Source organism: Phytophthora infestans, genomic scaffold (genome assembly GCF_000142945.1).
Source record: "Phytophthora infestans T30-4 supercont1.3 genomic scaffold, whole genome shotgun sequence".
Taxonomy (NCBI): domain Eukaryota; phylum Oomycota; class Peronosporomycetes; order Peronosporales; family Peronosporaceae; genus Phytophthora; species Phytophthora infestans.
In genome coordinates, this window is record NW_003303756.1 from 2,158,926 (window position 1) to 2,173,303 (window position 14,378).

Consider the following 14,378-nt stretch of genomic DNA (forward strand, 5'->3'; position numbering starts at 1 on the left):
TAGTTAATCCACGCCACCGCGGGTAGACTACCTGAACCTCTCCGAAGTTCGTTGCCATGGATAGGAACGACTTCTCCCATATGAACGACTCTCAGTTCGAGTCGGTTCGGAAGATGGCAGGCATCTTCGGGATGGAGGCCCTGCAGAGCCTGGTGGTATCAACACCGGCTGAGCAGCTCGAGCGCGTCAATGCATTCGACGCGTACGAGCAGGGCCTCATCGCGCATGTGCGGGAGAACCTGCAGGCTCCGGCGGCGGAAGCAAACCCGCCTCACCCGAAGCCAATACGGCTAAAGGTAAAGCCGTATGAAGGGAAGGAAGGCGAGAACCTTCACTCCTGGGTCCGAGAAGTAGAGCTCGCGATGGACGCGGCTCTGATCTCGACCGAGCAACTGCGTGTTGCTTTTGCACTCTCCAACCTTAGCGGTCGTGCTAAGAGTTGGGTGTACACTCGGGAAGCAACAACCCCTGGAAGTTTAACATCCTGGGCTCAGCTGTGCGAACAGCTCCGAGCCGCGTTCCTACCGGCGAACTACGAGTACCGCCAGCGTTCGCGCTTCCTCGCGTGTAATAAAGGAAGGCGCGAGCTGCACGAGTATATGCAAGAGATACGGGAGCTCACGGCGTCCCTAGTGGGAAATCCATTTAGCGAAGACATCAAGATGACTGTGTTCATGGACGGCCTTCGAGTGGGCTCCGCACGCACTCAGCTGTTCCGGGTGCAGGCAAGCACCCTTGAAGAGGCGATTCAAGTGGCTCTTCAAGAAGAGTACAGCCATCGCCAGGCGCGTACGCCGGCCTCAGCGTGGCCTGGGAGTTCCTTGTCGGCTCCCGGTCGAACAAGCCCCAACGGACCAGTTCCCATGGAACTCGGGTCCGCCGAACAGCGTGACATCCGCTGCTTCGGCTGAGGGAAGATGGGCCACTTCAAGCGCGACTGCCCCGCGGAAAGACTCCGCAGACGGTCCTTCCCCAAGCCCGTCCTCAAGGGTCGCTGGCAAAAGCCAGGATCCCGGGGACAGGGGAACGCAGGGAACCAGTAGGGGCGGGGCGCCCTACTGGGGAGGAACTAAGTCGTCGTGATGGGTGCGCAAGTGGCGCGTACCACGGGGACTTAGCCCCTGAGAGTCTTCGCACTCTCGAATCGGCGAAGAGCAGCGGCGGGCTGCTCGTAGTACACGGATGTGTACGGGGATACGATTATTCCTCTAGAATCTTGATTGACTCTGGGGCGTCGAAGAATTTCGCACGCCGCCAGACGGTTGCTCGTAACAGCAACAAGTTGTCCGATGCTTTGAGAGAAAGCAAGGGCAACGGGACGGTGTCAGTGCGACTGGCCGACGGGAAGGTCGTCACTGTCCCCAACGTCCAAGTGGATCTGGCTGTCAAGTTTGAAGACTTTGACAGCCTCGAACAGTTCACTGTTCTCGATATGGATCCATATGATATGATCCTGGGCATGCCCTGGCTTGAGAAGCACGAGCCCTGAATCGACTGGCGAGGCAAGGCAATCGGTGCCAGCCGCCCTGCGCAGTCCGACAGAGCATTGGTGAGTCATGTTCCCACCTCTGTCAGGACCCGGGGCGCCCGCGAGGGCTGTCAGGGTACCAAAGCATCCGGCAGATGCTTGGGAGTCGTCGACGTATATGACGACTCCGAGGATGTTTTGATGGTGACCGCGCCCAGAAGAGGCGCTGGCCAAGTGGGTAACTTAGGTCCACAGGCGGGTAACTTAGTTCCGCAGACAGCTGCAGCTGTCATGAACACTGAGAACAGCGTGTTCAGAGTGGGTAACAGAGTTCCACTCACGGTCGCCCAGACCATAACTGAAGAGGAAGACGTCGAATACGCTTCCTGTGTGGGTAACACAGTGCCACACGCGGTCGCCCAGACCTTAACTGAGGAGGAAGGCGTTGAACACGCTTCCTGTGTGGGTTACACAGTGCCACACGCGGTCGCCCAGACCTTAACTGAAGAGGAAGGCGTTGAACACGCTTCCTGTGTGGGTACCACAGTACCACACGAGGCCACGAGTGCCTCGGATGTCGTAGCGACGACATCCCTAGACGTGGGCAGCAAAGCTCCCCGTCACAGACGCCGTCGACAAAGACGCCGCCGCCGCCTCAAGTCGGATCCGAACTTCGTTCCGATCGACGTCGCTTCAAGCGACTCGGATTCCAGGGCCCGGGCTCCTCCGACAAGGCCGGTGGAAGAGTGTTATCACATCTTCGATGGCGAGACAGGTTTCCCCGTCAAGGCATCTGGTGTCCACTTGAAACCGTTGCCAGAGGTTGCAGAGATACTGCACCTCGAGGAAATGACGGCTGAGTCTTTCCTGACCAACCTTAAGGCTGGCGAGATTGCTGAGATGGTACTCATGAGACCTGAGACCACTCAGGAGAAGCTGAACTCCTCCTCTGTCTTGGACGAGAACGTCCTGGAAGACATGAACAAGCAGCGTCAGGCGCGCTTGGGTTCTGAGATTCTCAAGAACCCCAAGGATCCGGTGTATCCTTTGGTGACGGAGTACGCGGACGTGGTGAACAAATACCCACCGACCCAACTCCCACCGGATCGAGGCGTACGGCACGAGATTGATCTCGTGCCCGGCACAAAGTATTGTGTCACGAGGCAATGGCCTCTCCCGCGGGAACAGTGCGAGGTCATTGATGCCTTCTTCGCCGCGAAAGCGAAGGCAGGCATGGTGCGGGAGTCGAAATCCCCGCACTCGACGCCGACTTTCTGCGTTCGTAAGCCGAACGGAAAGTGGCGTCTGGTTCACGCTTATAACAAGCTGAACAACGAAACGGTGCCGGCCCAAACACCGATCCCGAAAGGATGTGTTGCTGAGCAACATGGCCGGGAGCGTACTGTACAGTGCGCTGGATTTGGTAGACGGATACTACCAAATCCTGATGCGAGAGAGCGACATCCCGCTCACCGCGGTAAGCATTCCAAGCGGCATGCTTTGGGAGTGGCTCGTCATGCCGCAGGGCTTGTCTAACGCCCCGGCGACGTTCAATCGCCTGGTGACGCAATTGTTCCGCCCTTTGCGTACCTTCGTACAGACGTACTTCGACGACATTTTCGTCCATATCCGTGCCGAGGAAGGCAAGACGGCCATGGAGGTGCATCTAGGACACCTCCGTCGAGTGTTGGACGTGATGCGAGCGAACAAGCTCTACGCCAACATCGACAAGTGCGTTTTCGCGTCACCAGAGATCAAAGCTCTCGGTTGCTTCGTAAGCAACGTGGGCGTTCGGGCTGACCCAGACAAGGTCAAGGCCATAGCAGCATGACCGACGCCCCGATCCCAGAAGGATCTTCGAAAGTGGTTAGGCTTGGCCAACTACCTTCACAAGTACAGCGCTGGGTACGCGGGCTTCGCTAAGCCCTTGTCGAGCCTCCTTCAGAAGGACGTCGACTGGCGCTGGGAGCAAGAGCACCAGGATGCTTTTGACAGCAGCAAGGCCAGTCTTCAAGAGGCCCCTGTCCTGGCCCTGCCGGACGAGACGAAGCCGTTTAGCGTCGTCTGCGATGCCTCCGATTACGCCATCGGATGTGCATTGCTGCAGGCCGACACGGCTGGACAGGAACGAGTCATCTCGTTCCAGTCCAGGCAGCTCAAAGCCGCCGAGCGGAACTACCCTGTCCATGACAAGGAGCTCCTGGCAATGAAATATGCCCTTGTGAAGTTCCGTGTTCACCTTCTGGGCTCTAGGCCCTTTGTGATCTACACAGACCACGCGTCCTTGAGGACAGCGACTAACTCGCCTCACCTCTCCCAAAGGATGGCGAGGTGGCTGTCTTTCTTCGCGGAATACAACTTCCGCGTCGAATACAAGCCGGGCAAGCTTAACGTGCTTGCGGACGCCCTCTCTCGGCGTCCCGACTATGAGTTGGCCCACATCACGCGGGTGACAACGGATCTATATGATCGGATACGCATGGCGTATCGGGACGATGAGGCTGTCGCACCTATCGTCAAGCTCCTTAAGGCTGGAACGAGCGCGAAGTCCGACTGGCTCTCGTCGCGACAGCGCTCACGGCTCCACCGATATGAGTTGAAGGAGGGCCTCCTCTATTACCGGGTGGAGCCCACTGATCCTCCACGGGTGGTCGTACCCAACGACGAGGATCGGAAGTGTGACAACCTCGCGGAGGCGCATGACGCGCCCTCCAGCGGCCACTTGGGCCGCGAGAAGACCTTTCTGTCGGTCTCTCGGTCCTTCTGGTGGACCCTGGGTCACCCGGTACGTCAAGACATGTGAAACATGTCAGCGGGTCAAACCCGCAGGGCACTCTTCGGCTCCACTACAGAGCCTGCCCGTACCGGCTGATTGTTGGAAGTCGATGAGTCTTGACTTCATCTTTGGGCTTCGCGCCGACGGACACAGCAACACCGGAATTTTGGTGTTCGTATGTCGGCTGAGCAAGATGGTACATCTTGCTCCAGTTCCCGTCACTGTAACGGGCGAACAAACCGCAAGGTTGTTCGTTGATGGCGTGTTCCGCTATCACGGTCTCCCGGAGACGATTGTCTCGGACCGAGACCCGCGGTTCACTGCTGCGTTTTGGAAAACGCTGTTCCCTTTACTGGGAACTCGTCTGCAGATGTCCACTGCGGATCATCCGCAGACAGACGACCAAACAGAGCGCGTTAATCGAGTGCTCGAGGACACTCTGCGCAGTGTGTGCGCGGCAGCGCCACGTACGTGGTCGACGCAGCTTCCAGTTGTTGAGTTTGCGCTCAACAACGCGGTGCACGCGTCCACGGGGTTCACGCCGTTCTACTTGAACGGCTTCCGCCACCCCAGAGTGCCTCTCACTCTTCGAGGAGACACTGACTCCTCTATTCTAAGTGGAGGAGAGGCTCGGAAAGCCCTTTCCATCCAGGTCTCGGATGTGAGGCCAGTTTCGCTGCGGAAGCAGGTGGAATCCTTTATGGATACCAAGCTGAACATTGTCAGCAGGGTCCGCGATGCCATGGCAGCGGCCCAAGATAAACAAAAGGAGTACTCGGACAAACAAGGAAGAGGAAACTTAAGTATATTTGAGATTGGTGACTTAGTGTTGCTAGACACGAGGAGCCTACCTCTAGACACTGTTAGCTCTGTCGGCAGCAACAAACTGAAGCACCGCTTCATCGGACCTTTTGCAGTCCTGGCCAGACATGGTGCGTCGTACACCATCGACCTTCCAAAGTCAATGACGACGCACCCGACGTTCTATGTCGGACGTCTTAAGCGGTACTTTAACCCGCAGGGGGTTGCTGACTCGCAGACCCCCTTGACCCAGCTCCTCGAAGCGAGGGCCGGTCACAGTCGTCGACGAGGGCGTCGGAGCGTGCACCCAAGCCTCGGTCGGGACGGCAAGGCTGCGGTCAAGACCGTACGCCGGAGGGGCTCCATACGAACGGACCCCGGCGCCATACGCCTGGTACGCTGAGAACGCCGGGTACGCACCATACGCGTACGTCTGGGAGTGTGCCGCAGGCGGCTCCGGACGTGGCAACAAAGCCTCGATCCGTCGGATCATGCGAAAGGCCTCGTCCAGATCGGACGAAGAGGCCCGGCGATCCACCCGCAGGTGCAGGCTCGCGACCTCTTGCTCCACCAGGTCCAGGCGACCCGCAAGACGAGCGAGCTCGCCCTGATTCCCGACCTGGGCGGCAGCATTACCGCCAGTCCCAAGGCTAAGTGCAATCTCAAGCACGAGGACACGTTGACGGAGGCGGTCAACCTCAGGGTCCCGTGTCGGACCCGCAGTCGGAGCACTCGGACGAGAGTGGCTCTCGGGAGGCGCCGAGTACTCGTACTCGTACGAGGGCACCTCCGCCCCTGCTTGACCGGAATGGAGAAGTCCACTTCCACGTGGAGCGGATCCTCCAGGAGCAACGGTGTCGCGGCAAGCGACAGCTCCTCGTGAAGTGGAGGGGTCATGCCCACTCCGAGAACTCGTGGGAGCCGATTGAACGGCTCCTGATTGACTGCCCGAAGGCTGTCGCAATCTGGGAACAGAAGCGGCGGCAGCTTCATAAGTAGTCCGGGGCTTCTTGCCCGAACGGGGTACGGACGATGAATACATACCGTACCCGCGCTCATCGTGAGCGCTAGAAGCCGCGCGCTTCAGGATGTCCCTTGGCAGCATACGCTTGCTGATCAAGTGGGCAAACCTCACACGAAGATCACGCTGGTCCAGGATGTGGGACAGCTGCTGATCTTCATGGAGTTCCCATAACTCCGTGGGCGAGTACTTGAGAGTCTCCACCCACGCCCAGAACATGTCCTCACAAGAACTCCACGTGGGACAGTTCTCGGGCATAACCCAGGGGTATCCCCAAACAGGATAGAGACCACCCCGGGTCTCGGGCTTCTTACGACAAGTCGTGAAGTCCTTAAGGGGAATGCGGTGTGGCGCGAGAAACACACACCGAGCAGCCTCCAAGTTGTCGACGAGCAACTGTTCTTTCTGAACAAGGGCTTGTTCATAGATGCCCCTAAAAGTGTGGCCGCCAACAAGGCCACAAGGAGCGACGAGAACCTCCAAGAAGAGGTCAGCCCCAGAGCTCTCCTCGGGTGGCCAATACCCTCTTGAGTTGATGGCAGCTCCCTGGTTGACGGGTGCCGCCACCGAACCCCCACGCACACGCTGGGCAGCTTATAAATCCTACTGCTGCTGGTCGAGGTCATTCGAGACCTCCCGGGGCTCAACGATACACCCTCCTCCTCCTCTTCTTCTTCCTCCTTCTCCTCCTCTTCATCCGAGGAGCCGAAGAGACTCTGATAGGAGCGTCGAGTCTCCTTCTCCTCGCGGAGTGGAGACTTAGAGGCGGTACGCTTCTTTGAGGGCTTGGCGCCTTCGGCTTTAGAGGCCTTAGCGCGCGCAAGACCCTCGGCAAGCGAGAGACGTTTGCGAGGATTCTCTTCCTCATCGCCACCGGCTTTGGGAGCGCATTTAGCCTTAACGGCCGGACTCTCAGAGCGCACAGAGGTCCTGGGACTGTGATCACCGTGATCACTAGCGGGCGACTGCACGCTGTCATCTTTGTGCTCACTGGGCACTGGGCTGTGCCTTCCCACAGAGCCCGCAGGAGCATCATGAGTGCTCTCGGACTCGGCATCGTCTTCACTGCCCGAGTTGAACTCACGTTCTACGAACCGAGGGTTCGGACGATTGTCTGAAGACGAGGGCGACGGACTGCGGTGCCTGCTTGCGCGCTTGTCCACAGCCGCGTCACCCGAGGATCCGATCGCCTCGGAGGCCACCTGAGTAGCCTCCTTAAGTGCAGAGCCTTTGCCGTGAGGCTTAGTGCTCTTGGCTTGCGCCTTACCGGCAGCAGCCTTGAAGCGTGTCTTAGCACCGCTCGTAGCAGTGCCACGAGGCATGATAACGGTCGAAGCGGAGACCTAGACACTGAGCGCACAGGTTGCTGCTCGAGGCTCTAACTGTGAAATGAGCCTCCGCCGCGCTCGCGCGGCCAAGTCGATGGTTTTCGACTTTGAGAATGAGAGTTTGTGACGAACACCTCTTCATTCTGATTGGTCGGTAAACCGAACCTAAGTGGGGGAGGATGTAACGGGGTACGTAGCCTTAAGTGTACCCTGGTTACATGAAGTGTGACACTTCACACTTCAGGAGTATGACACGTCATACTCCGGGATATTTGGTACAAGGTACCAAGGTCGTTCAAAGCCAACCATTGGTTAAATGACATTGCATTTCTATAGGTAACTTATAGTTTGTATTAAACCCAAACTTAATCTACCTATAAATATACTCAGTTTACAATCTACCTTATTTAGGTCACTTCGCTCTCTTTAATTAAAGAGGGGACCTGTGAGCTGCCGTTCACTGAGAGTTTGTATACTCTCGGAAGATAACTTCCTCTAGCGCAAGGTGCTGTGTGACCCCGTCACATCAGACACACCGTCGTAATCGGGCTGCTTCACGTAGCCGAGTAGGTGCTTGCCATCTAGTACTGCGCACACACGGGTCTTCCAGACGTCGAAATTCTCGGCGCCGATGAGACGTGGGAAGTCGTCGCTTGAGGCTTGGCTTGGGCTCATAACCTATAGCTCGTATGACAGGTCGAATATAAGTAGAAAGAAGAAGACGACGTTACTTGTAGGCGTCAAAAGACGAAGTGAGAACTTTATTAGTATTAGGAAGCCACCAATAGCTGTACACCAGCCATTAGTGTTTGTATAGTTTAAGCCAGTCATTCCGACTTAAACAGGGCCTCCTAATTCTCATTATAATATCTTGGAGTGACTAGGTCAAAGTAATCAAACTGTTTAAAGGCTACTTCAACAATCGGATCCTCCAAGAGGATGCTCTCCTCGTGAGAATTCCGAGAGAAGTTTCATGGCATGAAATTTCCATCATTTTTAGGCAAATTCCTCTATGCTCTGGGCGTGGGTAAGGATGTCGATGCAGAAGTTCAAATTCCATTCAACCATCCCCAAACCGCGAGTGTCATTCCGTACCTGTCACCTCCTAATATGAAATGGCCGACGATGCTTTTGGATGCGTGGAAAGACAGCGATGCGAAATTTCCCAATCTCATTCGCACTGCAAACTCGAACCAGGTCGATAGCATTATTTCGAAAGCGAACAAGAATGGTTGCATCCTTTTTTGCGAATGTATGGATCGTAAGAACGCCTTACCGCCTGCTGGGGTGATAAAACGTGTGCCTGATGAATCGTCGATTCACTTGGTGATGGTAAGGGGGCTTCAAAATACATATTTTAGCAAAGCTGGCGATCCACAGCTGCAGCTCTGGTGGATTGCAAACTGCAAAACGCTGATTTCTACCGAATTGCAGAAGATGGCAAACCGACGCAGTTCGACGAGTTTATGGGAGCTACAAGCTATTGTGACGGAAAAGAGTCGAGTGCTGAAAACGGGGGGTCATTATCTCGATTGAAACCGGAGACTGGGACAACCCGAAATAGATCTCTCGTGTTAGCAGTCGATATTTCCCTCGATCAGCATCAATCGACAGAAGCTATTGGAAAAAAATGTTTAACCCAAATTAACCGGAATGCCGTATTGTTGAGTAGCTTTGAAATGCGAGCATCAGAAACTGTGACGATCTAGCCATCACTATTGGGCAGTTCATCCATCTTTGCTGCCAACGCGCGTTCGTGGCGGTCAGTGAGTAGCATGATGCGTTCACTCGCGAGAGCTCGTTCCTTATCGAAAAGTTTCTCCAATCGTACACGTTCACGTCGAGCAGAACTCCCCTGACGCAGCAGATGTTCTCGCTGCTCTTCAGCGTGATGTTCTTCCTCTAGAACTTTCAACAGCTCTTCATTTTGTCGTCTTCGGAGTTCATTAATCGCAGCAACACGTTTCTCCTCTTCGTCCACTTCTTGCGCTTTCTCTAAATCATCAGCACTGTAAGGACCAACGCACGAGTCCGAATCCGACGGACTCTGGCGATCTCGACTCGTAACAGGTCGACGACGTGTCGCAGCACTACGTGGCCGTCTCGCTACTGCACTCATCGGTCTTCTACTTGTCCTTGGCGTTGCTCTGGGATTCGCATCGTCTATCGACCGGGTATTAGACATCGCAGCAGACGCTGAACGTGGTCGAATAACAGTCATATTAGCTGTGATATGTTTGGGTAACTCCATCTTCTTCGTGACTTTCATCTTGTAAAAACTCTCAAGAATTTCATGCTTCTGTCGACTAGCCATTTGCTTGATCTGCTGTCGTCGACGAATGAGGTTTTCTCGATGTTCTTTGAGGTGCTGGATACGATGGTTGTCCGTCTCAATACGAGAAAGTAGCAAGTGAGTACGGTACTCGTCTTGTTTGTTCTTACGTATAAGAGCATTCTGGATCTCTTCCTCGCGTAGTTTGGCGTCTTGAAGACGAGCTCGTACCGACGCGTGCTTCTGTTCCTGCATCCTCTGTGCTATCATCGCCTTCTCTTCCGTCTTGCGAAGAATAGCCGACTGTTTCTCGTGCAGTTGAGACTCCATACGTTCGTACGCTCGACGTCGCTCACTCTCGAGTCTTCGCTCTTCACGTTGCTGGGCTTCTACCTGCTGTTGTTTCTCCCGTTCACGCTGCATGAGTCGAAGTTGCGCCTGTCGTTCTTGTTCTCTTAGACGCTCTCGACGTTCTTCTTCAATCAGTGCTAGCTGGTGTTGAACGCCTTCGATCGTCTCTTTCTTGCGCAGTCCTTGCAGTCGCACTTCTTCTTCTTTCGCTCTACGTTCTTCTTCAAACGCTTGACGTCGTTCTTCACTCTGGTGCTGTTTACGCGCTGCTTCTTCGAGCTGATACTTACGCTGCAAGTCTTTCTCTTGCAGTACATTAGCGATACGCGCCGTGTTTCGAGCCTGCTTGTCTGCTAGTTCTCGAGCTTTAAGATGCTTCTGTCGCTCTCGTTCTTGTGTCAATCTCTCTTCTCGTTCTTGCATTTCTTTCAGCTTTCGAGAAGCTTCTCGTTCTTGAGCGAGCTGGTACATCTCGTTCTGAACTCTGGCTTCTTCCTGATGACGTTGCCGTTCTCTCTCACTGAGCTGAGCATCACGTTGTCGACGAGCTTCTTCTTGCTTGGTCCGTTGCTCGCGTCGCATGGTCTCTTTCTGCTGCTCTTGAGCTTGTTTTCTAGCCAATTCGAGCTCGATACGATGCTGTTCGGCTCGTTCGAGCTCTCGCTTCCGTCGTTGCTCGTCCGCTTGTCGTTGTCGTCGCGTACGTTCCAAAGCGAACTGTTCTTCTCTTCTTTTTTGTTCTCGTTCCTTCCTCTCTCGTTCCTGATGAAGTTCGGCCATCTTAAACTCAAAATTGAGCATTTGTTGCAGCTCAAGAGCTTGTCGCTGTTGAATCCGTTCCAGTTCTCGTTTCTCTCGTCCGATCACGGAGAAATCTTGCACGGAGGCTAAACAGCAGCTGGGTAAAGTCCCAAAGCCAAGACGAGCTGCCCCCACGGGGGAGTGACAGAAACTACGTGTTCTCATCGACATAGTACCGTGACCTCCATCCAGTTGCGCCTGCATGAGCTCGTGACGTTGCGTTCGCACATTGCGCAGCTGAATTTGCCGACTCTTCTCGTACCTCGCAGCTCGTTTATTGACGAATTCCCGATCCTTACCTTTCGACAAACGGGTAAAGTACTCAAGTGGACGTTGAATGAGCTCGTCGGGCTCCACGCCAAGCATCCGACAAGCCTAATCAAACGGTGTTTTAGTATACCTCGGTACGAGAAAAGCAACGTCGTAGCAGTACCTCTATAGAGCGTGGGCTGTTCAGGATGGGGTCAGCCATAGCATCGGTCTCATCAAAGTTGTCTAACGTGATAGCGTCGCTCTCTTCGACATCCTGAAACTCTAATTTACTGGCAACTCTACTCGCCACTGTGACTCCATTGCTGCCACGCCCCGGAGACATCGGGTCTCCCGCTACTCTAATACTGACGATGGCTAGCCCATCAAGGTCCATTTTCGTCGCATCAAAGACCGTATTTTTAGCGAACAGCCATGACAAGCATCGACCTCAAGTTATATCTACGACCCTTTGGAAACGAAAACGGCCGACGCCAACACAAGTGAACGCTACGCTTCACCCGTTAAAGCATGTCCTCTTCCGTCGGTTCATCGAGATATGTGGATGTGAATGGTGAAGCACACGTCCCAGTAAGCACCACCGACGAACTAGATCCAAGTCTAGGTACGTGCAGCGGCTTGTCTGCTGGCATTTAATGCAATTATCGACCTCGTGAGCTCTGTAGCTGGAGGTTTTCGTGTTATCTACGACCGAGAAACACCATTTGAGCTGAGAATTCAGGTAACAAGTAATGTTACTTAAAGAAAAAATAAGCGAAGGCTGATAAAATATTTATCTGTATTGTTCGTGAACAGGATGCCGATAATACTCCCCAACAGATTGGAACTCTTGAAGCTATCAAAGTTAAGATTTTAATTCTGGTACGTAAAAGCTCTCAAAGTTTATAAAAAATATTGTTACGATAAAGTTCATGAAATGTTTTAGGGAAGTGACACCGATATACACGTGGTTCGCGTCGAGCTGTCGACTGAGAGTGACTTGTTCTTCCTATACACGCACACATGCGACTTGGAGAGTTTCCAGGCCATGCAGGAGCAGCAGAAGCTCATGGTGGACTTCACAGACTACGCCAATGTGTTGATCCGCATGCTCAATAACTGCATCAAAGAGCCTCACAACCACCTCGCAGTGTACCTCATGCAGGTGGACGGTCGAGCTCGACTGGACTTTATCCAGAACATGGAGTACAAGTTCATCGAACTGCTGTCCGTCGACTTCGTACGCGCTTCCGAAGTCACGATTCGACAGCATATTACCTTCCGCTACACCTCCATGAAGTCGCGTCTTCAAGTGCTGCAGACACGACTCCATGTAAGACCCTCTTGACTCTTGAAACCTTATCATAATTACAATAACGAACACGTTATTCCAGGAGGTCAACAACATCGTCAAGACCAAGAATCCATCGTTACTCCTGCAGGTAAAAGTCAACGTAACACTCTGCTCTCTCCAAAGGGTTAATAGCTGATCTTGATGTGTACTTCAGCTCCAGAAGGCTGTTCCGTCACCGTCGTCCAGGAACCGCTATCTCACGCATTGACAGCTTCTCTGTCCTCTTCCGAGTAGATTCAAAGAATTGAGCTCGGTTATGCCACACGTCGCCGCTTTTTCGCAGCGAAATCTTCCTCTCTCTTGATCTCCATCTTCACCGTCACTTCAGCCGCTTCCTTGGCATTATTCTGTCTCGAGCGACCTCCACTGGGACTTCCAGGACGTGAGACTCGTCCTCCACCGGCTCCGGTGTTGTTGTTGCTGTTGTTCGCACCTCCGTTCAACTGCTTGGCCTGTTCACGACGGATCTTCTTGGTCTGATACTCGTGCGACGGAGGTAGGTTCGTAATAGGGGGGAGCTTCTTGGGGTCGTCAGGGGCATACGGACGCGTCTGGAAGTACTGGGCTTTGAGGCAATCGCCCGCGGTCAATCGCTGCTCTGGGTCCAGTACGAGCAAAGCCTCGATCAACTCGAGCGCTCCTTTGGGCAAAATCCTCTTTTTTGATGTGGTTTCACGCATCAAATACTCGCGTAGACGCTTGGGTTTCGGTTTGTCCGGTACGAAGGTGCTGCTGTGTGTCAGGAACTTGTAGTCGGGCCACGACTCGGTGGTTGGCGTGCCGCAAATATCAAAGATCTTTGTGATTTGCTCGAGTTCAGTCTTGCCTTGGAAGATCGGGTGGCCGATATACAGCTCAGCAAACACGCAGCCAATACTCCACATATCAATGCTGGCGTCGTAGCTCGTAGCGCCAAGAAGAAGCTCCGGCGGACGGTACCACAGCGTCACCACTTTGTTCGTGAACAGCTGGTCGCCACGCAATGAGCGCGCAAGACCAAAGTCTGCCACCTTGAGCATGTGATCTCTCGTCATCAATAGATTGGAGCACTTGATATCCCTGTACAAAACGATAGAGTTAGAAGGCATGGATAGTGTTTCGTGCTTTAAACGCACATACCGATGGATAATGTCGATGGAATGCATGTACTTCATGACGCCGAGCAGCTGCTTCATCAGACATTTGATCTCGGTGTCGTTAAAACTGGCACCATACAGCAACATTGCCAAAATGACAGTTCAGGGGCTCGAAAAACTTTGTGATGTGGCAACTTACGGGTGCTGACGGTCAATAAGACCCGTTAAGTCGTGCTCCAGGTACTCGAGTACCAAGTATATGGATCCATGACAATAGTCCAGAGGCTCATCTTTGTCCGTAAACTCAGCTACAAGCCATGAAAAATTAGTGTAAAGTCTCTCCTCTTGGCGATTCAATTCTCACCATCGTCGTCGTCGTTTTCAGCAGATACCACGACTTCCTTCATATCGACGATGTTGGGGTGGTTAAGACACTTGAGCACTTTAATCTCCCGAATCGTCGTCACCGGCAGCTACAGCAACAGACTCGTCAGCGTAGTTCCTCTCTAACTGGCTGCTTACTCACGCCCTGCACTTCGTTAAGACTGCGGATCTTCTTGATGGCCACCACTTCGCCTGTCACCTTGTCCTTGGCCATATACACTTGGCTACACCCATGAAAACAAACAATAGTCAGCAATTTAAACACCGCTCTCTTTAACGATCTAATGCGTTTAATATACAGAGTCTACGGTAGAAATTACTGAGGAAGCGTACCCATATGTGCCAGCACCAATACACTCCAGCTTCTCGTAGGCATCCATGCCCCGGGTGCCCCAGTGGTGCTTGGGCAAGTGGAGACTCATGGCGCACCTGGACACTTCGATTTTCGTAGTAAGAATGAATGACGTCATGTCTGATTGGCTGATAATTAAAATATC

General features: G+C 53.7%; 3 protein-coding genes across 3 annotated transcripts; 1 reads left to right on the forward strand and 2 right to left on the reverse strand.

The window, feature by feature from the left end:
• Nucleotides 1-8,895: 8,895 nt before the first annotated feature.
• Nucleotides 8,896-11,290, reverse strand: PITG_02444 (uncharacterized protein; the record flags this gene model as incomplete). Its single annotated transcript, XM_002907323.1, has 2 exons — nucleotides 8,896-11,193; nucleotides 11,252-11,290. 2 exons carry the CDS (start codon nucleotides 11,288-11,290, stop codon nucleotides 9,100-9,102), a joined length of 2,133 nt encoding a protein of 710 aa, XP_002907369.1.
• Nucleotides 11,291-11,598: 308 nt separating this feature from the next.
• Nucleotides 11,599-12,629, forward strand: PITG_02445 (uncharacterized protein; the record flags this gene model as incomplete). Its single annotated transcript, XM_002907324.1, has 6 exons — nucleotides 11,599-11,692; nucleotides 11,754-11,809; nucleotides 11,884-11,949; nucleotides 12,014-12,400; nucleotides 12,462-12,509; nucleotides 12,576-12,629. 6 exons carry the CDS (start codon nucleotides 11,599-11,601, stop codon nucleotides 12,627-12,629), a joined length of 705 nt encoding a protein of 234 aa, XP_002907370.1.
• A 46-nt stretch (nucleotides 12,630-12,675) lies between these two features.
• Nucleotides 12,676-14,321, reverse strand: PITG_02446 (cyclin-dependent kinase, putative; the record flags this gene model as incomplete). Its single annotated transcript, XM_002907325.1, has 6 exons — nucleotides 12,676-13,480; nucleotides 13,541-13,624; nucleotides 13,697-13,805; nucleotides 13,862-13,970; nucleotides 14,024-14,105; nucleotides 14,215-14,321. The coding sequence occupies 6 exons, from the start codon at nucleotides 14,301-14,303 to the stop codon at nucleotides 12,676-12,678; spliced, it is 1,278 nt and encodes a 425-aa protein (XP_002907371.1).
• Nucleotides 14,322-14,378: the final 57 nt, after the last annotated feature.